This window comes from Dermacentor silvarum, chromosome 9, assembly GCF_013339745.2.
Source record: "Dermacentor silvarum isolate Dsil-2018 chromosome 9, BIME_Dsil_1.4, whole genome shotgun sequence".
Taxonomy (NCBI): domain Eukaryota; kingdom Metazoa; phylum Arthropoda; class Arachnida; order Ixodida; family Ixodidae; genus Dermacentor; species Dermacentor silvarum.
In genome coordinates this window covers 77872524-77897326 of record NC_051162.1, presented here as the reverse complement: position 1 = coordinate 77897326, position 24803 = coordinate 77872524, and the positions used below count along the sequence as shown (strand labels likewise).

Genomic DNA, 24803 nt, shown 5'->3' with positions numbered 1-24803 from the left:
GATTACCACAATGAGAAATCGGAATGCATTATTGAATATATAACGTAATTATGCTAATTCCAGTTACAATAAAAAATTTGTGGCACACGTTTCGCTTTATGAATTGTAGCGAGTGAGAACGCAAGGCCTATTGGCGAAGAAACATGTTTCTGAAGGGTGACTACCCGTTATACTACTAGCTTCAACACACTCTTGAAAATACTGACACTGCCGAATTCGATGGAACTTTTGCTGCGTGTCTGTTTGTAATCAACGAGGTATAATTCACCAATATCTAAGGGTTGAAGATAGTTTAGAATTTTCACATTGTATTGAGTTTCACGTAATATGGCTACAGTGCTGCACACAGACGTTCTAACGCTTTAAGCAAGTGCAGCTTCAGTTCACTCTTTCATTGAATACCTCTGGCACGTGGTCTCGTCCAAGTAACTGGGCGGGGGGGGGGGATAATGTAGTTTCGATGAAGAAAGTGGATTTATGTCCCAAATTAGAAATAGCTACCTCGGTCTTTGCCACAAAAGTCATACCATAGGCTTGCGTTTATAAATTGGAGAGGCAAGTTCCGCACAGTAGCGTGATTACCCTATAATTCCTCAATGTTTATTTCAAAATACTGTCATCACCACAATTACTGAACCGTTCAAAATGACGGCTCTCATGCGATCGATTTGGGACTGTCCTGCGTCAGGAGACCATGTGCTATGCCCGAAAATTGCATAAGCCCTTTCCACAACCAAATGGTATGTCCTTCTCGACTGTGTTTTGCTTCCGATAATCATGCTGCGTTATTAAAAAAGGTTGAATCAATTCAGTATTCTACAATATCTTGACTATAAGCTACTTTATATTTGAATCAGGGCAACATTGAACTAAACTCCACTAAAGGGACACGCTGGCATATGCAAAAAATGTAGCGAACTAATTTATAAACATGAAATTCACAGTGTTGTTAAGATGTCGGTGGAATATAACTGACGTCTGCGCAGTCCCTCGTAGTTGGATAAATAGTCCTAATTTTAGTAAATATATTACCTTTTGAAGGAGTACTTAGTGTAGGCATGCCAGAAGCAAACATATATATTTCAGGAAATAAAGATTTGATAGCCTATAGGAGTACGAGCATCAACGAGATTGCATAATGAATAGCTTCGGCTGATAAAACAACATTTATGTGATCTTTTAACTATAAAAGTGAATGCGTAGTGTGTATAATGATCTGAAGGTGGTCATATTATCCGAAGGTTGGCACATACTCTCTATAAGAAGAACGCATTGAGCTATGTAAATCAGTCTTGGGTTGTCTTGTTTGTAAATTTCTAAATAATAATAATGTTACAATAAGCCCTACATTATTCAAACAAGCCTTATTTTGTGTAAACCCAGAAACAACCAGAAGGATAAATACTGTCCCACAGAGAAGCGCAGCAAAAATAAAGGTACTTCAATTAACACTAAAACCAAGAAAGACCAGAATAAGCACCTACATAACGAGCATTATTCCAGCTATAACATAAACGTGAGAGGCCAAGTACACAAACGGAGGGAGACAGAAACTCTGTGAAAACAGGGAAGGAGTAAAACAGGGAAAAATTGTAAAGCTCAAAATAAACATCAAACAATACATTTTTTTAAATTTCAATGTGGAGGAATTGACAATGGGATTGAACTTGCATTCTATGGAGAAGCAAATGCAGGTTGAGAAATGCGGTAACGTGGAAAAGTTCAAGATGTCTAGTAGTCTTTTGAGGAAATCATAGTGAAACAAACTACTAGATTTATGCATGCAATAATTGTATAGCTTATTTTACACAAAAAGAACGACGTTGCTGCATTTACTTGTGCATTTTGAATGACAGTGGTGTTGGATAATTATGCAAACTTGAAAATTGCTGGTGGGTCAGGACAGAAAACGATATTTATAAATACTCAGGAACTTTTACTGCACAGGTTAGATTAATATGCTCCATTATTATTCTATTGAAATTGTGCCATTCCACACCACTCAGGTGAGTTCAAGCAGTGGAATACATATGACTGTGAACAACTTGAAGAAAGTATGAGTGTCTTGTAATATAAAATTACTAATAAATATTATTATCACTATATTTTAATCATTCCAGTTGATTTACAAAAAATAAAATCATTACATTCAAACAATAAACTTGCTTAATATGGAGCAAAGCAGTGTGGCATTGATTGCGGTGTTCTTTTTTTTCAATATTAGTGCAGTATCCTTTATCGACATCATCTATATGGGACGGACGTAACAGTGCTGAACTAATACGAAACCTTTGCTTGAAAATGAAATCTTTCACCTTCGTACAGGCAGGCTGCGCTGCAATATTTCTTGCCCGCATTCCTTATCATAAAATTAGTGATGTTGAAATCAATGTGTATCCTGGGAAATGAAAGGGTGTTTACTACTTTCCGATAGAATTACACAATCCTCGATTTAAGGAAACAAAGATCATGAAATGTTTAGAAACGTCCGGTAAGTGCCATAGTCCCGCTTTATCAAACTCCAGTTGTGAGTGCCGCAAATACCTCTGTAGCATGTCTGTGAAGAAAAGAAATAAAACAAGAGATATTACTCTAAGCAATATAATATATACCTACATCAGATTTCTTGTTCTGTGCAAAATAGGCAACTTGCTATCCGCAGTGAGATTGGGACAAAATGAGACAATAAGACTTGGATATAAAATTTCAAGGATGGAGAATACACAAAACTCATGAGTTTTGAAGAGATTCTAAAGGTTAAAAATTAAGTCCTGTTGTAGGATTTACTAAAACATTGGGCTCCCCGCCCGAGCCTGACCAAAAGTTTCATGGCGAGACCCGGGCCCAGCCCGGGCCCGGAAATAATCTACGTTACTCACGCGGCCCGCCCCGCCACCCCTTTACCTTAGGCCCGAGCCCGGCCCGAGCCCGGCTCGAAACCGGCCCGAACCCGGCCCGAGACCGAAAAAGACACTGAGCCTCAAGCACTGCTATGCGATGTGCGAAACTGCACTGAGCTGGGAACACTAACATATTTCGCATATACGAGGCGACCCGGGGCTCCGGAAACGGGGTGGGGGGCGCAAGGGGCTTCAAGCCCATCCTGGTCTTGTAACGGTTAGACAACTCATGGCTCAAAAAAATTTTTAAAAATGTGCTTTACTTCAACTCCAAATTTATGTTTACATCATTTTGAAAACACATATTTGAGGCACGCATTACACAGCGCGACGTCTTCAATTTTGCTGTCGTTGTTAAGCACGTGGTCTGCTAGCGAGCGCGCGTTCGCTACGCGGATGCTGGCGGACGCCCAGTTTTTCTCGCAAGACGTTTGTGCAGTACAATTTTTTTATGTTTTAGTTGCTTTGGTGCGCCCATGACTCTTGACGGCCGGCGCAGCTGGAAGCTGCGCCACTGCAACGGATTTTTCCGAGTCGAAACGCGCGAGGATAACTCACTGCACATTACATGCACACCACCAGAAAGTCTAAGCCCGGCCCGGGCCGGCGTCAAAAATTTTTACGACCTGGGGTTCTGTAACATCAACCGAATGCACGGAAGAAAAGCGTTTTTGCATTTCATCCCAATCAAAAGGTGGTCGCTACGGCGGGTATTTTATCCCACGTTCTCGAGCTTAGCAGCGGAATGCCAAAGCCACTACGCCACAAGGGCGTGCTCTTTGCGAAAGGTGAAGTTAACATGCTTTTAGTATGAACACCGTTTCATCATATCTCTCCCACCTCATACGCTGCCTTGTAAGTCTCCAGTTCTTATATTCAACGCGGCTGAGGGCACTTCACATATAACTTGTCCATACCTTTGCCGTCAGAAGAGCACAATTCTCTTTTCGTTTCCCGCTCAACACATTCAGATATTTGGCATATGCAATAGACGGATCTATTTGATGCGTTAATGGGAATATGTTTTAAGGTGGTGTGGTGGGACGGAGAGCAAGTGCTTCCAAATGTAGAAAAATCCTCCTATATCTTGGGAAATTAGGTCTTAGGGAAAAAATTGAATTTTGCCCAAAACTGTAGAATTTTTCTCTGAGACCTGAAATTAAGGGAACGGATGACGTGACAGTGTCTTGATTTCGGTAACCGCAAGATAGCTTCGCAAAAGCATGTGAATAATTAAATTGTTGTGCAGCGCCGTGAACGCATTTCATCAAGTAAGCGTCCTAGAGTGCGGTTGCCCTGCGCTTTTGACGGAAGCACGGTGACTGCAATCTTTCCGCTAATACCTCTACGTATGCTCTCAATGTATGTGTACTCCGAATGTAGTATTCATAGGCAACCAGCACAACAAACAAACGCTGGAAAACCAAACTAAGCAGCACGAGCGCAAGTGGGCGTAAGTGGCCAAGTGTACCCAGCACCTAGTTCTAAAATGGAAGTGTACAGCTAACTACCGACTATACACGTGTGTACTAAAATGTACCAGGAACTGGTCATAGGCAGAGTAACCTAGGCCAACATCCGTGTATTTCTATAGGAGCACTAGAGCTAAAGCTGGCTCTTGCATTTAGAAGTGCGTTCGTTATTGCAAAGTATAGTAGTATGTAAAATAGTATGTATAGTATATTATAGTGTGTATAGTATAGTATGTAAGCATAGCAGTATTGATTGAGAGCTGTCTCTTAAATATCTGCCTAATGTTAAATCATCCCGACCCATTGTCTATTTCATTGAGTGGAGGTTGAATGACGTTAAGGGGTAATTACAAGCGTATATATATTTTAACGAAGAAATATTGCATTTGGTGATTTACAGCTGTTAAGCATACCGTATGTATGCCAAAATACCGCTGCATAAGAACGTTGATTCTAGAAGAGCACAGGAGTTATAAAACCAGTAATATACCTTATTCTCGCTGCATGGCATTCCATCCAGCATGCTGTGATATCCAGAAGATGGACCGTCGTCGTAGTAATAATCGTAACTCTCTTCAGTTGTAGTCTCTTGATATTCCGTAAGTTTAGTCTCGGAACTACTAAAGCTGCCACGATTTTCTGTTCTTACTGTCTTATTCCAGCAGCACTTGATGTCACATTCCCTCACACCCTCCTGTTCAAGAGATGGAAACACGTGTATCATAGCACATAAATACGCGACAATAACAAATTTCTCTCCTGCTTAAAAAACCCAACTAACTCTCTAGGATCTAGCCTTCTAAACGGGTTCTCAGTTCTTGACAAAATATAGGATGAAAAATAGGAACGAAAGTAGGAATACGGTTTCTCATCGATCTAGCTCATAAGCATTGTGGATTACGAGCTTCCTATTCGCGCTTTGCTTCGGAGATTTTGCAGTGAAGCTGTACGTGACTCAGATCTCAGTAACGCTTAACATATTGAAGCTAAAAAAAGGCGACAGTTTGCACTAGGTCACGCAAAGCTCAAGACACAAAGAAGCTGGCCGGTTGATTGCGTCTCTTGGTTGTAGCTTTGTTGAACTTGGCTATGTCGACGTTTAAACTTGGTTGTAGCTACGCCTATACTCGGGTACGTCATATGTGCTAGTACTGGAAAGGCTGCGGTAGTACTGCAAGGATTTGTCGCGTCATCACGCCACCACCACGCTATCGCCGCCGCCACTGCTGGTATGAAGTCATGGTCCCCCTGCACCGTTGCGCTACCGCCACGCTACCGCCGCGCCCCTTTCCAGTACAACCGCAGCCTTTCCAGTACTAGCACAGATGACGTACACGAGTATAGTCCTAGCTACAACCAAGTTTAAGCCTCGACATAGCCAAGTTCAACCTAGCTACAACCAAGATACGCAATCAACCGGGCAGCTTCGCTGTGTCTTGAGCTTTGCGCGGCCAAGTGCAATCCTTGCCTTTTTTTTTCTCTTGCTCAGTGCGCCGCGGAGACAAGAGAGGCGAGGGTCGGGAAGGGAGGGAGCTGCCGAGAAGGAGACCGCGTGCGCATGCGCCGCGCCGCCGTCCTGGGTGTCACCGCCTCCTTGTTGCCATTGGCTACGGCGCGGCCGTTTCTCGTTACGAACCACACATTACGGCTGGGTTAAAGAGCTTCGCTATTAAAAGTGCCTGTCTCCATTGGAATGACGTATGCAAGACACACGCCATTATTCGTTTCAATATCGAAAAGCACAAAACGAGTGTCAAAACCACATTATATATAAAAGACGTGTTCGAACATTGCTAAGTACGTAGCGTTCACCGCATGCGTTTCCCGGTTAACATTACGGTTGCATAAGCTGCAGCTGTCAGGAAGTGACAACTGTAGCGTACGAAGCAGGGAGTGGCGCCACTACACTTTCATTTGTAAAAGATAAACCCGCCTAGCAACAAGTAACGGATTTAGTTGATGTGATAGCGCTATGGGAAGGACACGCATAATTAGGACTCCCGAAGAGCCGCGTGAACCTGATTAGCGGCGACGGGAACAGTAACATCATTCTGTACAATGGCGTCGCGCTTAGGATAAAGTGTTGTTACAGTGAATTGATTTGCCTTGCCGTCAATCATTTCGTGCAGTGCATTGCTCGATCATTCAAGGCTACGTTACACAGGTCTATCGGAACAGGTGATATGACACCTTCATGGCCAATCAACTTCAAAGCGTGATTGGAGCCCAGTTTTTTTTCTGTGACACTCAAAAATATTACGGCCATGTTAACATTAATTATTCCTTTAGGTATATTTTTTACAACATTCACTCTTCTCCTGTTTTGTTTCTTCTGTGTAATCTGGTATACGCTCCCTTCTGCGGACCGACTCTTAAAGACACATGCCTAGTTTGGCCGTACATATAAATGCACGTTCACTAGCTATATGTTGTTCTGATAGTAATAATATCAATAACATGTCATACATATTTTGTCTGCCACTTATTGAACAAACGTAATAGGAGCGTACTTCCGCCCGATATCTTAGAAATTTCAAGCAAACATCTAGCATTTTATTCCCTGCATGTGTTGTTAATCAGCTACTATATGCATAGTTTTATTTTAGGTAGCCGTTCTTAAAACTCAAAATGTGTAATTGACAACTAGTTTCAATAGAGCACACAATAACAACACACGATTAAAGAACTAAAGAAAATAAGGCTCCTTACAAGAATCGCCTAACATTCATGAAGAGGACGTGCACACAACATGCCCGAGTGGGCAACAGTGATGTTCTACATAACATCCCACTTACTGTGGAAGCCTGTATGTCATTTATTTCGGGGTACAACAACCTACAAAATTCCTCGTAAGTTATATTTTCTCCAGGGTACCCTTGGTTTGTATAGTTTGCTCCTGTGCTGACGCTTATACAGGATGATTCTAGCCGGCTGCAGAAGTGGAGAGTAAAACACTTTCCTAATTATCGGTAACACTTTTTATACTAAACTAGGTATTTTGTAGTATACAGATAAAACATCTGGCATACATACTGGCACAAGCCTAAATGAAGGCACAGTGTATAAACATTGAATAAGTGGTGTATAAATATTGAATAGCCCGTTTAAGTGTCAATCTACCGTTTCCCTCAAGTTCGCTTATGTTTGTCGTAGTGATTATAGCTTTCTCAGTTATTGCCAACCAGCCCGCAGCAAAACACAGAAATGATAAGTTCGTTTAGCAGGCAAACACCTTTAAGTTAGCTCTTTCGTTACTGCTAAAATTGCGCTCAATTTTAGTTCAGTTCAGTTCAGTTTATTTACCTTAAAGACCCCTGACTTCAGGGGTATTACATAAGGGGTGGGTACAACATTTGACTTTACACTTGTTCAAGTAACATATGCACACACAAATGTGTACACATATACATATTCAAATACATGAACACATGTATACACATAATAACGCTTATGTATGTACATATACATATACGCATGTAAATACATGCGTATATATAAAATATATAATGAAAATTCAAGTACAACGTAGTTGCAGATGGTCAGTGACCTCTTGTAAAAATACGGATGGGCAGATTATTTCGACAATGGCAGGAAGAGGCCGTTCCAGTCTGCCGCCATGCGGAGAAAAAACGAGGCTAAAAATGTTGATGTTCGTGAACGTGGTCGTGAAACCTGTTTCGAGTGGCTGGTTCGGTATGATATGCGCGATGCGGACGTGATATAAGGTGCTTGGTGAAGGGTAGGACTGTAAAAGAATTTGTGGTAAAGACAGAGGGAAGCGATGCGCCGACGTAAAGCGAGGTCTGGAAGCCCAGATAGTAATTTCAGTGACGTGACGCTGATGTCATATGAATATGAAGAATGGATGAATCGAGCGGCGCGGTTTTGTACAGCTTCAAGAGCATCGATGAGATATGCTTGATGCGGATTCCAGACTGCGGAGGCATAATCAAGTTTCGGTCGCACAAGTGATGTATAAGCAAGTAATCTTACGTGATTTGGAGCGTTCCGCAAATGACGTTTTAAAAAACCAAAAGCTTTGTTAGAAGCTGAAATGATGTTATGCACATGCGTACGCCAAATCACATCGTTTGACACAGTGACACCGAGGTATTTATAAGTGTTAGTTGATTCTAGAACCAAATTACTAATTGTGTACGCAAACCTCCGAGGGTTATGGCTGCGGGTGAACGACATGTTTTTACATTTGTTAACGTTTGATGTCATTAACCAAGTGGTACACCATTCTGAAATGTTAGCAAGGTCACTTTGTAGGGTTAGCTGATCCGGAGTGTTTATTACGGCGCGGTAGATAACACAGTCATCGGCGAACATGCGTATATTACAGGATGCATGCAAAGGTAAGTCGTTGATATATAGATATGCATTTCAGTTTGAACATTTTATTTCAAGACGTAGTAGTCGCAAGGTATACTGCGATACAAAAAATTCTACCGTGATCACTGGTGTTTTGAATATATCTATAGCCGCACTACTGGCTCCGAAATTATAGGAAAATATTTATGTTAAACCTAAAAGGTGCACCTGAAGTAACATGAATGTCACTAAAAATTTCCTATTTTTAGTATAAGTACTAAGAGTAAAAAAAAATATTAGATATGCAAAATGTGTACCTGGGTCCTAGTTCCAAAGTTTTGTAAGTCAGATCACGCAAAAAAATTATTATAAATATTTGTTCGCAATAGTACTAGTCATAGTAATGTCGTTGTTATGCAGGAAAGCAGTTGCTTTGCAAATGTTGTAAAGCGTAAGTTCGCATTGTAAGGGAGCATTTCTTTTTACTCACACCAGTAGGCACCTAGTTTGGTTATTACGGCATTTATTAGGCTCACGAAGGAATCGTTGTCAGATCAAGGAGCATGCAAAACCACCTGATACTTGATTAATATATTTAATCAGCATTTCTGCGCAAGCTTGGTGGCCTAGTGTGTGTTCAACTGGCGCTAGAACCTCGGCATGATTTGTTCAGTTCCTGCACAGGGCTGCACAGTGCTATGAAGTGCTGCACAGTATTGTAAAGCAATGAATTATGACTTTTGACCAGGCTGTACTCAAAATATAAGAGATTAGACTACTAGTCGAGCTTCGGTCAAAGGTTGGTCTGAAATAAGCTGAGTGCTCGTGTACGAGTGCAACCCAAGACGCCGGAAGGATTTCTCGTAATAAATTTAACATACAATGTCGAAACGCTGATCATTAAAGGGAACCCACGATGGGGAAAATAATGTGGCACTTGATATTATCCGAACAGAATTATCAAAACAGCGTGCAGACATGACCATCAACCGTTGTTTTAGACATCGCTAAAACAGCCCATATGTCGGATCGGAAAATTCACAAGTTGACAGAAATTTCTGTCTTAATTCCTGCTGTCGACTATATGCGTATGGTGTTCCCGAATCGAGCAAAGCGCAAACATAGCATAGTTTTACTTAATAAAGTTTGTAACATTCGACGCTAATTTCGTCGATACCTCATTTAAAAGTTTTGTCTCGCTAGACTCCCTAAGGTGCCTACAATTGTCAAATCTCACAAATTGTTCTAGTTCAATCGCCATTTCAGATGGTGCATGGTGTTTCTAGTAAAATAATTTTAACGGAAATGTTTAACAACGAGTACTAAACTGTAGATCAAATTTATCAATTTCTGTTGGCGTGATAACGAAAGAGATGGTTTGAGATGATATACCGATTGATACGGATTGGAATAAGTCTGCTCAGCAGTATCATCTTAGCAGTATTGCAAGGCTCATAGGTCTTTAGGGCATGTGTGCGATATTTGTGCGCGATTGAGCGATCTTTGAGGCCTGAGAACATAAAAGTTAGCTCTGACCGCAGTTCAACAGTCGCAAATATCTACAAACAGTTCATTCGCGTGTGCGAAAATTTAAATCCGTCTGATGGTCGCTTCATATTCTCGAAGTAAAGCTATCGTCCACCCAAAACAACAGATACCATATAGAAACAATACATCTTCTTGAGCAGTGCTTCTACAGGGCCTAGTTGATATGCCATGATATCATGGTATATGAACTAGGCCCTGTAGAAGCACTGCTCAAGAAGATACAGCCTGCAATATACAGCCTGCAATATTGCAGACTGTATATTTGCGCTGCAGAAGTAGCTCACGCAGTGATACTCACACTAGAACGAGAGACGAACCCGTACTTGTCTCGTCTTTCGGTGTAAGTATATGTACTACCTTTGCAGTGCAACCATATACTATAGGGCTACGTCTTTTCGACAGCATTTTCGCAGCATATAAAATAGTCAGCAGACGTCTGTTCTTCCTTGTGCTTTCTGCAGATTTCTTTTTCAATTGCGATAAACATTTACAGAGGACACCACTATCATCTCACGTTTATAACGGCGGAGCTGTTTAAGCTCTTGGTTAGGCTGCGTAGTGCGAACAACAAAAAAATGTGGTTGATCCCTCTTATATAGGAATCGGTATAGAACACGAAAGTGAAACGTGTCTTCACAGAAGTAGTGTAATGTTTATTGCACATTGATATATAATGTCTATTGGTGTTTTGTGGCTAAAGCGCCCTTAGGCGTTGATGCACCCACGCTGACGCCTGGTGGCACGTCTCCTCCATCACGACTACCAACGTCGATGACCATGAGCAACCGTCGTGCATATGGAAGCTGCACTACGCTGCACACGCTAGCACAACGCGAAAGACGAAGCACGTAACTGACACACTAATACAACGCGCAAGACAAAGCACGTAACTGAATCGTCACCGAGTCAAATCAGCGCGTACAGCGCGTCGTAATTGCAGCCTCCGCGATCAACTTCAGAAACATTTTCAGAGCTAATTGCGGAGGCCACGCTCCGCTGTGCTGAGTACATGCGTAAAGTAGAACCGGCGATAGCAAAGAGGGTAGGGGCAGACGAACGAGTCCAGGTTAGCGCGCTTCCCGGAAAGCCGATTAGAGAGGTGATAGCGAAGGCCAAGGAACGCATGTGGGACACAATGGAGGAGAGACACCTAGTGGTGATAATGGGCGGAGTGATTGACGTACTGAACGGACGAGGAGCAGGAATCACAAAGCAAATAGCCAAAGGGGTCACCGACCCGCGGAATGTTTCAAAAGAAGTACAAATTGCGGTGTGCACGGTGCCAGAGGTTGAAAGGCAGGGTTATAAAATTGAAAGGGCAGTTCTTGCAGTAAACAGGAAAATTTGTACTCTAGCTAAAGCAATGAATTTTACGGTCATTGACATCAACCGAGAAGTGCACCGAGCAGGCCGCGAAGGCGCTTTTGTGCGTGACGGGATACATTTTAGTGAAAGTGTAGCAACACCGGTCGGAAGTCGATTCGCGGCACGAGCTGTAGCTTTTTTAGGCGGGCCCCAGGCAATCAGGAAGCAGGATTGAGTATTGAACATAGCGAAACACCAGTAAAGGGCAGAATTAGGCGACCAGGAGTCAGGAAAAGACGCAGAAAGGATAAGAATAGAGAAGGTAAAATTTGTTACATTAACATGCAGGGTGGTCGTAAGCAGGAAAAATGGCTGGAAATTCAAACGCAACTGAATGATGAAGCGATTGGCGTGTACGCCTTGACCGAAACGCATCTACGAGATTTGGAGCAGCCGCCTGTTATCGACAACTTTGTATGGGAAGGGTGCAACAGAATGACCGGGTCAAGGAAAGGCGGAGGCGTAGGCGTACTAATTAGGCGAGGTCTGAAGTGGCGAAGGGTAAACGAGACATGTAAAGAGCATTTATGGATTAGTGGTACATGGCAAGGTAAAAAGACGTGGCTGGGAGTAGCTTACCTATGGACAGGTAGTGATAGCAGGGAAAAAAATAAGGAATTGGTCGATTGCATTAGAAGCGATATTAATAAGTTCAGTAACTCGGGCCAGGTGATATTAGTGGGAGATATGAACGCGCACATGGACGATTTAGACGGATATACTGATTACAACGGCTCTCTAGTGCTGGATTTGTGTGATGAACAGAACCTTATAGTAGTTAACAGGGAAAATAAGTGTCATGGACAGGTAACGTGGCAATGCGGAAACAGGCAGTCATGTATCGACTACGCCTTAGTCTCAGAAATGGTCTACGAACAACTGGAACAAATGATAATAGACGAAAATAGAAAAAATAGCCTGGGAAGCGATCATAGACGTTTAGCATTAAAGTTTGGGAGAGATACCAGTGCAGAACATGAACCAATAGCCTCAGAGTTTTTAAAAATGAATGACGAGCAAATAACAGAGATCGCAAACAACATAGAGAAGAAAATTGAGGCTTTTCCTACAGCAGTCTGGGAATATAAGGAACTGGTGGAGGTTATGCAGCATGAAATAAGGCGGACACGGCAATACAATTGTTGGATTGGAAAGAGGAAACCACGTAAGTGGTGGAACAAGGAAATTAAACAAGCTATAGAAGAGCGTAAAGAGGCATATAGGGTTCATCGAGAAGCCAAAAAGTTGGGATTACAAGAAGAAGAGGTGCTCCTTAGATGGAATACATACAGAGAAAAGAAAAGGGTTGCGAGTGAGCTCGTGCAAGAGAAAATTAAATGCGCAAGTGAACGTTGGGTGCATAACATTCACAAAAGAGACAAAGGCGCCCCAAAAAGATTCTGGAACCATATAAAAGCACTCGGAGCTCCAACTAGAAACTCGCAAACAGCTATAAGGGATGAAGACGGTAACATCTATGAAGGCGATGATGCGCAGCGGTACATCACAGACGTTATCAGGCATAACTTCGGTACGAGAAAAAGTGTAGTTCAGACAACAGATCCAGCAACAGCAGAGAGGCTTGAGAGATCAAAATTCAGCATAGAAAGCTTCTATTGGAAAAAGGCAGCAGAAAATGTCCCTAACAACACGGCAGCAGGACCCGATGAAATCCCAATACAGCTAATCAAAAACCTCGGTCCAAAAAGCAAGGCACTGCTGACTAATGCCATAGAGCAAGTGATTAGAACAAAGAATATTCCCGTTGGATGGCGTGAAAGCAAGATGAATCTCATCTACAAAGGCAAAGGAGATAAGGATAAGACGAGCTCGTACAGGCCAGTTACAGTAACGTCGGTGATATATAGAATGGCAATGCAAGCCATAAAATTAGAACTGTCGAAGTGGGTGGAGGAAAACGGTGTATTGGGGGAACTACAGAATGGGTTCAGGCCAGGCAGACGCTTAGAAGACAATATGTTTGTACTACCTCAGTGCATAGAGATTTCAGTAGCTCAGAAAAGACCTTTATGGGTAGCATTTCTAGATATTAAAGGAGCTTATGACAACGTAGACAGGGAATTGTTGTGGGATATTCTTCAATACGAAGGCATAGATGACGATTTCGTGGAGCTGCTGAGGGAGATATATCGAGACAACCAAGTACAAGTGGCATGGGAAGGTCGAAAAGGAAATGAAATGGTGGGAATTCACCAAGGATTGAAGCAAGGATGCCCTCTGTCACCATTGTTGTTCACGCTTTACGTCAAGGGCATAGAAAGACGACTGGAAAACAGCGAATTAGGTTTTGATTTATCCTACATGCGTAATGGACAAATGGTGCAACAAAGGTCCCTGGATTGATGTACGCAGACGACATTGTGCTACTAGCGGACAATAAAAAAGATTTACGGATACTTGCGAATATCTGTGGGAACGCAGCGACAAATCTAGGCCTTAAGTTTAGCACAGAGAAATCAGGGATTATGATCTTTAATGAACACACGAGTAACTTCGTGGTGTCAATTCAACAGCAAGTAATACCCATAGTGAAGCAATATAAGTACCTCGGCGTACACATAAACGAAGGAAAGAATTACTCAAGCAACCACCAAGATAATCTGAAAATAAAGGGGAAGCGTAATGCAGCATTAATGAAACACAGAGCACTGTGGGGCCACAATAAGTATGAGGTGGTGCGTGGAATCTGGAAAGGAGTAATGGTGCCAGCGCTAACATTCGCAAATGCCATTATATGCTTAAAATCGGATATATTGGCGGGTTTAGAAGTTAACCAAAGATCAGTAGGCCGGTTGGCTTTGGGAGCACACGGTAATACGACAAATGAGGCAGTGCATGGAGACATGGGTTGGGCCTCTTTTGAAGTCAGAGAAGCACAAAGCAAAATCAGTTTTGAAGAAAGGCTCAGGAACATGGATGAAAATAAATGGGCGGCTAAAGTGCACAAGTATCTCTACATGAAAAGCGTGGACACAGAATGGAGGAAGAGGTCAAGGAAGTTGGCAACCAAGTACAGGATAATCGAAAATGTAAATAGACAACCAGGGGTCATCAGAAAGAAAGTGAGAGAAATAGAGACCGTGAATTGGATGCAAAGAATGGAAACGAAAAGGACAATGGAGATTTACAAGAATGAGAAGAAAGAAATTAGAAGGGAAAATCTGTACGATAACACAAAGGGCAGTGCCTTGCTATTTGAGGCTCGAGCCGGTTGCCTAAGGACGAAAACATATCGGAACAAATATTCGGAACTAGATGAGACATGTGTATGCTGCAGTAAAGATCCAGAGACCACTCAGCACATCCTAATGGAATGCGACGGGATCCACCCAGCGAGAACCGTAGGTAACGTGCAACTCCCAGAAGCGCTTGGGTTTAAAGTGGAAGGAAACATAAACAGATCAGCCGTAGAGATCAGCAAGAGACGATTAGAGTACTGGTGGAAAAAAAGCAGGGAAAAGATCGATACGACCTGATCTCTTAAAATCATAGGCAGCGGTACAAGCTAAATTTTTGAAAAAGGTATACAAAAATGCGAGATAAAGAACATGTGTAGTATACCTGATTAAATCAAGCAGGCTAGGTGACTATTTGTCGCCACCCCGTTTCAAAGGGGATGCCAATAAATCATCATCATCATCATCATCGATGCCAGCGTCCCTTCGAATGCTGGCATCGAGGCGTCGTAGTGCTGAGACCACCGAAGCGTTCACTGTCGGTGCGCGTTAGTGTCATAATGCAGTACTTCTCTTTTCTGCTCGTAGGCGGCGGCACCGCGCCGAGCAAGAGCGCGGGTACACGGAGGAGTGTTAGATATATAAGGCGCGTCTGTGTAGCTCTCTGCAAATGCGTTTGTGGCGCAATGGGTTAAACGCTCGGCGATCTATCGTCGCGGACCGAGAGGTCGTGGGTTCGATTTCCAAATTTTGCATGTTTGTGGAACTTTTTCTTCTGGTTTCTTTCTTTGTATTATGTTCTATGACGTATTTCCGTGACGGAAATACGTCAGTGAAGTCTTGGTGGACCCCGGCATAAAACACTTTCGTGTTAAAAAGTGCGCCTGGCGATGACGTCACCGCGCGTTGCCTAGAGACGCCTCGCACAGCTGGCGCCAGCCGTTGCTAGGCTAGGCACGTGACGTCATCGCTCGTCGAGGTTGCCACCCTCTCCCAGGTTACCCTCGCCACAGCGCGAGGCGCGGCCGACCTATCCGGCGTTCGTCGGCATGCCACGGCTGCAGCCGGCGTCGAGATGCGACATGCTGCATTTCGCGCCAGCTTCGTCACCCAGAATGGACCGCATCCGCGTCTCGTCGAGCAAGATGGGCTGGTGGATAGCCGTGATTATGGAAGGCGCGAAAAACCAACCCCTCTATAGTTCAATGTGTGCGCCATGCCATGCCGCCTAAACGCATGCGCATTTTATACGAAACTAGGAGTTTCAGGATGATACGAAACTGCGAACTCGCTGCACGTGCCACCACCAGTATCCACCAGCCCATCTTGCTCGAGGAGACGCGAATGCGGTCCATTCTGGGTGACGAGGCCGGCGCGAAATGCAGCATGTCGCATCTCGACGCCGGCTGCAGCCGGGGCATGCCGACGAACGTCGCATACGTCGGTTTTCAATTTTCAGTTTTGTCGTATGGTTGCTACAATTTGATTAAACAAACATGCATGTGACTACGATATACTCAAAAACAATTCGAAGAATACTTGTATTTGGAAATAGTGACTATTCGAATCGAAGGTCGCCTTGAATGGCAGATTAGTGGATGCATTATTCTACAATTTCAAATGATAACACATACGTACATTTTTTTGTTTACTACAAGTAAGACTTTGAAGATGCCGACCTGACCACAAAGATTTTTAAATTTATACTAGTATGTGTAGCTTGATTGCAAAAATGTATTATCGTACCTTACTAACGAACGTATTTGTCGTTGGCTGCACTGCGACAGCCTTGATTTATTTCGCATGTCCGTATTTATGCTTGTCATCAAGTTTCCATAACTAGCAGGACAGTCCTTTGCATCTTCACAACTGTCATGATCGGAGCCCAGACTGGAAAAAAAGTGTTCTGTGAAAGCATACGACACATTATCTGGACGTCATAAAAGGGTGCATAAACCCACAAACCCACTTGCAGTGTAATGAAGATCTCATTTTGAAAATGCGAATAAATACGGCGTAATTATAATTACAAAACTAGAAAATTCACTGTCACTGTGCAACTTTGCTCTCACATTTTTAGGTCAGGCGACAACGCTGTCGTGATAGCACAGAATGGCCGCCTTCTGAATGTCGTGACGGGCCCCTTGTGCGAACTTTGAAGCACACTCATTCGTGTTTGGAGCATTTTTTCTAGCAGTTACCTCGCTATCGTGGCCACATAAGGGGAATCTAATGACCCGTGCATAAATGTGGCCAAGCCGAGGCCCAGTCGTTTGCTTCGACGACTGCCGACTTGTTGCTTTAATCACCAGAAAGCATTATCTTAGCAGAGGGGGCACAAGTTAACCAAATAAACTGCTAGCAGTATGTCGAAGTTCTAGTTTTGGCACGTAAAACCACAGAAAAAAGTATATCTCACTTATTCGTCCGTGGGCGCCGAAAACGCACTGCAGGAAAGCCAACTTACACAATTGGACTATCTGCGCATCTGTGAACACAATAGAATAATCTGCGCATCTACGCTCACAATCCTAGACCACTTCAGTTTACATTCGCAGCTGTACCGACAAGAACAATGGGAACTGCATTGCCACGTTACCCGTATGAACTGTATATATCTGTATCGCATTACGCGCGTCACGCAATGCATTCCCGGACGTCAACATGGGTAGATCTCGGATGCAGCGCACGGCAGAAGAGGCTGTCGTACGCGAACGTAAGCGCGAGCGCTATCGTGCCCGCAAGGCCGATCCCGTGTATCGGCAACGGTATGCGGTCCGTGAAAGTGTAAGTGTGTGCGTGTAATCAACGGCTACATGATCTGAAAAAAAGTTATGCAACTTAACAAAATTCAACTTCAACGACTTCATTCAACTTCAACTTTCAAAAAATACAATCCTAAACAAGCAATCAAATCACAAATGCATCGCATCCGGTCGCTCATCATTTTTGGATTCATTGCGTGGTCGTTGGTTTTGGACTTTGACTTTGAGCAAGTTTGCATGGGCGAAAACTTCGCGTTCAACCATCTTTTTTTAAGAAAGTGGCTTTGATTTTTGCTACGTCACATCTGGTGGAGCTTCTGATTGTCCGGAGTCTCTCGTAGATTCAGGTTTTACATCCCATGTAACGTGTGTGCCGTAGGCGTAGTAGAATACACCACAAACACGATGAAATAGCCGGCTATTCTAGAAAGAGCCTTCCTAATTAGGAACCCTGAATGACAGCATATGGAGCGGTAATATAAGCACGACTAACACAATAAGCACTGCGGCTACATAAGCTGTAGTTGTACTCCAACAGCCATGAGCATTTTCGACATTGCGCTGATTCATCTATGAAGCAATCGATGAATAATTGGAGCACTACGAAAAATTCAAGGCGTGCAGTAGGTTTTCTGACGAATAATTTTTGCGAAGAAACGCTTTATCCTCAGAGACTCCGCAAAATTTCGGTGCGGAAACAAGGCAGTCACTTTAACATGACATATATGTATTCATGACCACGCTCTCCACGATGTTTACGGGCTCCCTTACAGAGAAATGAGCTGTGTATCCACGGCAAACACACTAAAAATTTCAGAAGGAGTCAATCCCCATGTTCGGGGAGCAAGTTGTGAGAGTTCTCTGCTATGGCGACGCCACTGTGAACGAGGAAAAGATGTTGCAATGCCTTATTCGTGATGTGCAGGATAAATTTTCCACCGGTCTATTCCACAACCTAACCAACACAATTGCCTAAATTGTAACTGAACCAGCCATCATCAAGACCGTGTTGAACTCGAGAGCGAGGCAACACAACCGTAATATCGAAGCTTGCAAGCCAAGCTACACTGGAAGGTCCCAGCAGGGGTGTCGACATCCTGTGAAAGCAAGTCGCGATGCAATTCAGGAGAGTTCTTTTATTGTTGATGGGACAGTGCAAGGTAGTCACATCGACGCAACTCCACCTCTGCAACACATCGAAATAATCTGTAGAAAATGAGATACAGAAGAAAAAAAAATGTCCGCTGATTTCGATATTCACTAATGCGAAATTTCAGCGCAGCTTTATACGTGTTTGCATTTGGCGAGATATTGCGGTAAAGAATTTGAAACCGAAATTTCCACCCCTACAGGCCGTGGGCCAGTGCCGTCAGCGCCTTCGAAGAGGGAGGGGCAGTATAGGAACACTGGCATGATTACTGGTATCACAGCCCGCTGTGGAAGAAGACGACGACGAACGCTCGAGCGGATGACGGTCGAGGCCATGGTTAGAGTATTTGTCCTATGTGAAAAATTTGTCGTCCAGCTAGCTTAATCTGGCACGCAATGTCTGTATTTTATAGCTAAAAGAGGCGCAGTATACGCTGTGCAATAATCACAAGCGCTCCACAAGGCCCTGTCCATCATACCAATACCGAAACAGCAGGTGTTCGCAAAAGGAACGTTCTCCCAAAACGGATGCACTAAATTTGCGTCAAATCGAGATTGACTAGGCGGTAGTCGAAGGCGCAAAGAAACATTAAAAAAAATCAGAACCCTTCCCCTGTCGAGAAAATGGGGATACGCGAAGCTTGTGGCAAGACGACACTGTCGCAGGCCTTCGGCTTTGTTTGCCCTAAACTCAGGGTCGGAGGCTCTTCGTTGACGTTTGGGCTCAACATCGCGCTTCCGCAACTCGGTGTCCGCACCTCTTCGCTGATGTTTCGCCTAGGCTTCCAAAGCCCTCACGCTAGAATCGGGCCCCAAGCTTCGCAGACCCCCATCTTCTCGAAAGAAGAAGGGCTGGCAATTTTGTCTCTTTGGGTCCCACGTGCGACAAGGGTACATGAAGGGCCCGTTACAGGTCGCCGAGGCCACCGGGGTATGTGCCATTGAGCTTGGACCCTTTGTGCACAATCACAAGGACCGGCCAACTTTTTGAGGTGTGTGTGGATTAAATATGTAATACCTCAATATGTAAACTTCCCCTAGTATACCACAGAAATTCAAGGATAGGCCCAATTCCAAAAAAACATGCATCCTGAACATCACAAGGACAGAAGGAGAGCAAGAGCTCTACATAAACACTACTCGGGTCGGCAGGATATAGTCCACGTCGATGTTGCGGAATACCCAAGTGGAGATGCCTTCTCTATAGGTACAGTCAACAATCAAGGTCAGGCCCACTCCGCAGCAACAATTAGTTGCATGCATGCAGAGGAAGCAGAAGAGGCTCTGGCTATAGATGGTACCACCGCGAAAATCATTTTTAGCTATTCCAAAATCAGAGTTAGAAACTTTGCCAGTGGCACAATCTACAAACCGGCCATGCCAATTCTGCACAAATATCCACCACCTGATCGCCAGATTAATATCATCTGGGTTCCGGCGCATTCCTCGCAGCCAGGAAATGAGGCTGCCCACAATTATGCCCGAGGTTTCGTCAGCCGGGCGGTGGGAGGCCTCGACCTGGGTTCAGCGAGGGATCGCATCGTGGCTTCCCACGAAATTACTATGCACTACCGCGAACGTAGACAAAAATACCCCCCTCCGCATAAATCACTGGATAAACGGCAACAAGTGACCTGGAGCCAGTTGCAGACTGGCTCATTTACCAACCCTTACAGGTATTCGCTAATATATACGGGTAGCTTCTCACCTAAATGCAAGAACTGCGACACCTATAAAACGGACCTGACAGATATATTGAGCGACTGCCCCGGGCTCAAACCTAGGGCGGAAATCGAACTTAATAACACTACAGATTGGGAGGTAGCGGAATCCAGCTCGGATCCCGCGGCCCAGCTGCGGACCATCAAGTGGGCTTTGGAGGTCGCCGAAAGTCAAGGGCTTACGGCCACCTTTACGCCGCCTAGCAGAACAAACCCAGTAACTCTGCATCTGAAGAAAATAAAGTTTTACCTCCTCCTCTTCGACCAACTTTTCAGCGTGACAACACCACCATCACCAACACCACCACCGAAACTTATGAGCCTATAAAACTTCGCTTAAAAAGCACAGTAGCAAATTCGCACACTCCGGTATATTGCAATGCTCTAAATCGCTTGGACAAGCAATTAGCCGTAGTTTCCGCGCTGCTTCAAAATACTTCATGGGTGGAGTGCACTGCTTAATTGGCTCTATAGTTGCTGACTATGACGCAATGGCCCGAAGCCGCTGAAATGAAATTCCGTTCGCCTTTCCAACAACGCGTTGGTGAGATTCTCTGATTTCGGATACTAGTTGTGCTTGAGGACCATGAAGTAGACTTGAGGATAGAGATCGGAGGGCTGCTTTTAAGTCACGGAATATGGTGAGCTAGTTAGGTAGCTGATTCAGGTATTCAACAGTGGCTCGCAGAGTGCGTCAAGTTCAAACACGTTGATCTTGTGGCATGGGAAAACGTTACTCTAATCGACGCTGCTCTTTATGGGAGAGCCGCGGCACCACACGAGCTGTGTGCAAAAAGCGTGACAAACTTGCAGACAATCACAGTATGCCTGGTACAAACGCTATAAGGTGACTTTTTTGGAGCCACGCGCAGCAAAACCTGAGGGTCATTGCTGACGCTCCTAGCAGTTCACTGCCTGAAATGTAATCACTAGTAGCGCAAATTATGAACTCTGCCATCGTCCTTAGCCGTCACGTGCCTCTTGGGGAGTCCCGCCCCAATAACTAGAATAATGATACGAACACTCCGTAGCCACAAGACCGCAGTCAACTATACCGCTTTAGTGCTAGTAATCTGTGTTGCGAAACCAGACCGACGTTAAGCATACGCCATATCTAAGCCCTCACATTCATCGTGATGGGCCCGACTGTCGAATGAGTATTCATGACTGTGGAGCAAAGCTCACTATATCATTGCACCTGGGAATGCTCATAACCTACGGGCTACCACCCTGTTCCTTCACTTTCACCTTCCTCCTGGGAGACTGCACTGACCAGTTTAGACCCGCAAGACAAGCGACTGCTGATCAAGCGGGCACGCGGGGGTTCGCGAGCCAATGGAGCCCTGAACTAAAGGCTCCACCATACGAGGAAGTCGCCCCACCTCATTAGCGATAAATGTTGTCTCTCTGCATGACTTTGCTCCACCTGCCCCTCGCTCAGCACAGTGCACTTAAGAAACTGAGGTTTGCACACTTCTTACGTGAAATTGGATGGGATGTTTACTTGTCTTCCGTTTAACGCTCACTTTTTTCATAGGTTGGCACTAGCAGAAGGCACTGGTTACAAACATCGTTAATGTATTCATGATCTAGGAAAATATGTGCACCTTATAAGCTAGGTGCCATACTATAGTTCAGCCTGGTAATGAATGTAAGAATGCAGGTGTCCTAAGCCTAAATTAGAAAAAATAAATAGTTATGAGTTCATAATGTTTGGGCGAGGGACATTTTTGCATGCAAGTAAGTGATTTTTTTCAGGGTGCTTACGAATGCCCAAGTTCATGAGCCATCGTTATTAATCCGTTATATGTGCGCGGTTCGTCTTCTCCGATAGCGAAGTTCTCCACCGTGCAAATTCCAGCTCTTTCAGCGATACCTGAAATGGCACATATATATAGCAAGAATCTGTTACCAAGAATATAAAGAAACGAGTCCTTAATATAAGAGAAGCAATATAACGAGATATTTGTGTGCGTCAGGTCCGAATTGGAGCGTTTTAAAGAGCACATGTGCTTTTTAGTTCGCTGAAAGCGTCCTGATTCTCATATATATTCACATCATCCTTGCATAAAAAGAACCAGTAGTGTCTCCCCTGTCGAGCTGTTGAGAAAATGGGGTTAACCGAAGCTTGTCGTGTGTTTCTTCGGTGTTCCTTCGAACAAATCGCACTGATGAGTAGCACGTTGTGCTCGAACCTCAACCAGTCACACGCACTGCACCTAGCTCCGAAGTTCCCGTTGAGAAAATCGTGTAAAACCTCGCCCTCGCACCGGGGAAGTTGGCGCTAGCGTTACCGAGGCGTGAAACACCGTTGTCCTGTTCTTGGAGGGCAAGACGACGCTGACATTTGGACTCAACGTCTCACTCCCTCAACTCGGGGTCCGCAGGTTTTCGCTGACGTTTTGCCTGTGCTTCGGAAGCCCTCACGCTAGAATCAGCACGTCAACGACGGCCCTTTTCCCGCGCGCATTCACTCTGGCAGGATTTCCGTGAAATTGCGTCAAAATTAAATCTATCCCCTTAAGGAATAGCTCATACTAGAGCACTGCATATACCGATTTTTACAGCCCGGGACCGGCTCGGGCCCACATTTACGTTGGGCTGTCCGCCTGAGCACGACCAAAAGTTGTATGGCGAGACCCGGGCCCGGCCCGGGCCCGGAAATAATCCACGTTACCCGCACGACCCGGCTCGGCACTCCTTTACCTTAGACCCGAGCACGGCTCGAAACTGGCCCGAACCCGGCCCTAGAGCAAAAAAGATCACCGAGCGGCAGTAAAAAATTAACATAAAGAAGAGAATGAAAGCAATTCATTCTTAAGGCATGAATACATGTCATATGCAATGAACAGCATTTGAGCGGTCTGAACGCAAATACCAGCGTACGAAATAGTTCGAATGAGCCTGCCGAGCAGTATCGCCAGCAGTTTCCAACGGCGCGACCTTGATGCGGCCCAATCCACTTCTATCGCAGCGCCGCCACAGCATTCTTCCACGTCGGGCGCCTCACTGCAAAGCATGCGCCACCCCAGCCGCTCGTCCCACTCAACTTTATTCTAGTACACTATAGCCGAAGCGCAGCCACGACCGGTCGTGAGCCCAGCGCATGGAGTAAATGGAGAATGAAAGCTTCTCATCCCTCCATGGTGTTGCGTAATGCGCTGCCGGTTGAGAACATGCGTGCAATCATGGATGGACGCAACGCCATATTTCAGCCGCCTGACGACTTACCTTGTCTTACCTGTCATCGTTTTACCAATTCGCCTTCGAAGAATCAGCAAGTTGCGAACGCGCTTGCACCGCGCTGAAAGCATTTATTACGTTGATTTCGGTAAGGAATAGAATGACATCCTTTGGTTTGAGGCGACTTCAGTCTTTCTGGACTTTTACATTCTGTTCAAACAGCGCAAAATACGACGGAACAAGAAAAGGAACGTACAAAGGAGTAGCACTGCTACCTTCCAGCTGCGCCGGGTCAACAGGTTTTTCAGAGTACCGATGCGCGAGGATAACTCGCTGCACGTTACATGCACACCACCATAAAGTCCGAGCTCGGCCCGGGCCCGCGTCAAAGTACCCGTGCCCGGCCCAGGCCCGGGTCAAGAAGCACATGCCATGCCCGAGCCCGGCCCGAGAAAAAACTGCCTATACCTGGCTTATGCTCACCTGTGACGTCAATATTGCATTTACCACCCTTACAGTATGCGAGGTCCTCTCTGGAAGATATAAAAATTTTTCAACAAAACATCCCGGAAACCACCTTATCTGTCGTTTGTGTAAAGTGTGTGAAAGAGATGGGTAACCTTTGCTTATGTATTGAAAGTGCAAGTAATTTATTATTATTTTTCCTATTAGCACTCTCGCTCAAAGGCCTGCAGAATGCATGGATACAGTTATTAGGCGCATGCAGTCAAGCCGGCAAAGGCATTTCCTGAAACCATGACAGTCATTCTCTCCGACAATAATGTCCTGATTTTATTTCTGAATTTAGGGGGAATTGCTCATGCTGTGTAAACTAGAAGCATCAATTTTTGGCATTTCTGGAATGAAGATCAGCGATGATGGGATTAAAATCTTACATTGAGAGAAATATTCAGGCAATTTCTATGAAGTGGTTATGTTTCAGTAAAGAAAAGCACTTTCCCCAATAAAAATTTGCAATGGGGAGATAAAATGGTGTATTTAAATGATGCTTCGAGGCTTATTTAGAGAAGTGGCTCTAGCTAGGGAAGGGACATCGGGATAAGTGTGGCACCTCAGAAAAGCTTTGCATGCTAACTTCCATAGCAAGGTGTTTAACTTTAGCCAGCCTTTTCAGTTAACGTTGGTGCTCTTGGGGAAAGTACTCCATGACTACACATTGCACACA

At 44.4% G+C, this 24803-nt stretch overlaps 1 protein-coding gene across 1 annotated transcript in view; it reads right to left on the bottom strand.

Moving 5' to 3' along the window:
- Positions 1–1904: 1904 nt before the first annotated feature.
- Positions 1905–24803, bottom strand: part of LOC125940027 (venom metalloproteinase antarease-like TfasMP_A) — a 47391-nt gene continuing 24492 nt past the window's right edge. Inside the window, exons 8-12 of the mRNA XM_049655682.1 lie at positions 24101–24150; positions 22202–22310; positions 16555–16689; positions 4863–5066; positions 1905–2557 (exon numbers count right to left, since the gene is read on the bottom strand). Coding sequence (XP_049511639.1) covers positions 5057–5066; positions 16555–16689; positions 22202–22310; positions 24101–24150 — 304 coding nt within the window. The 3' untranslated portion in view covers positions 1905–2557; positions 4863–5056. The remainder of the gene's footprint in view (positions 2558–4862; positions 5067–16554; positions 16690–22201; positions 22311–24100; positions 24151–24803) is intronic.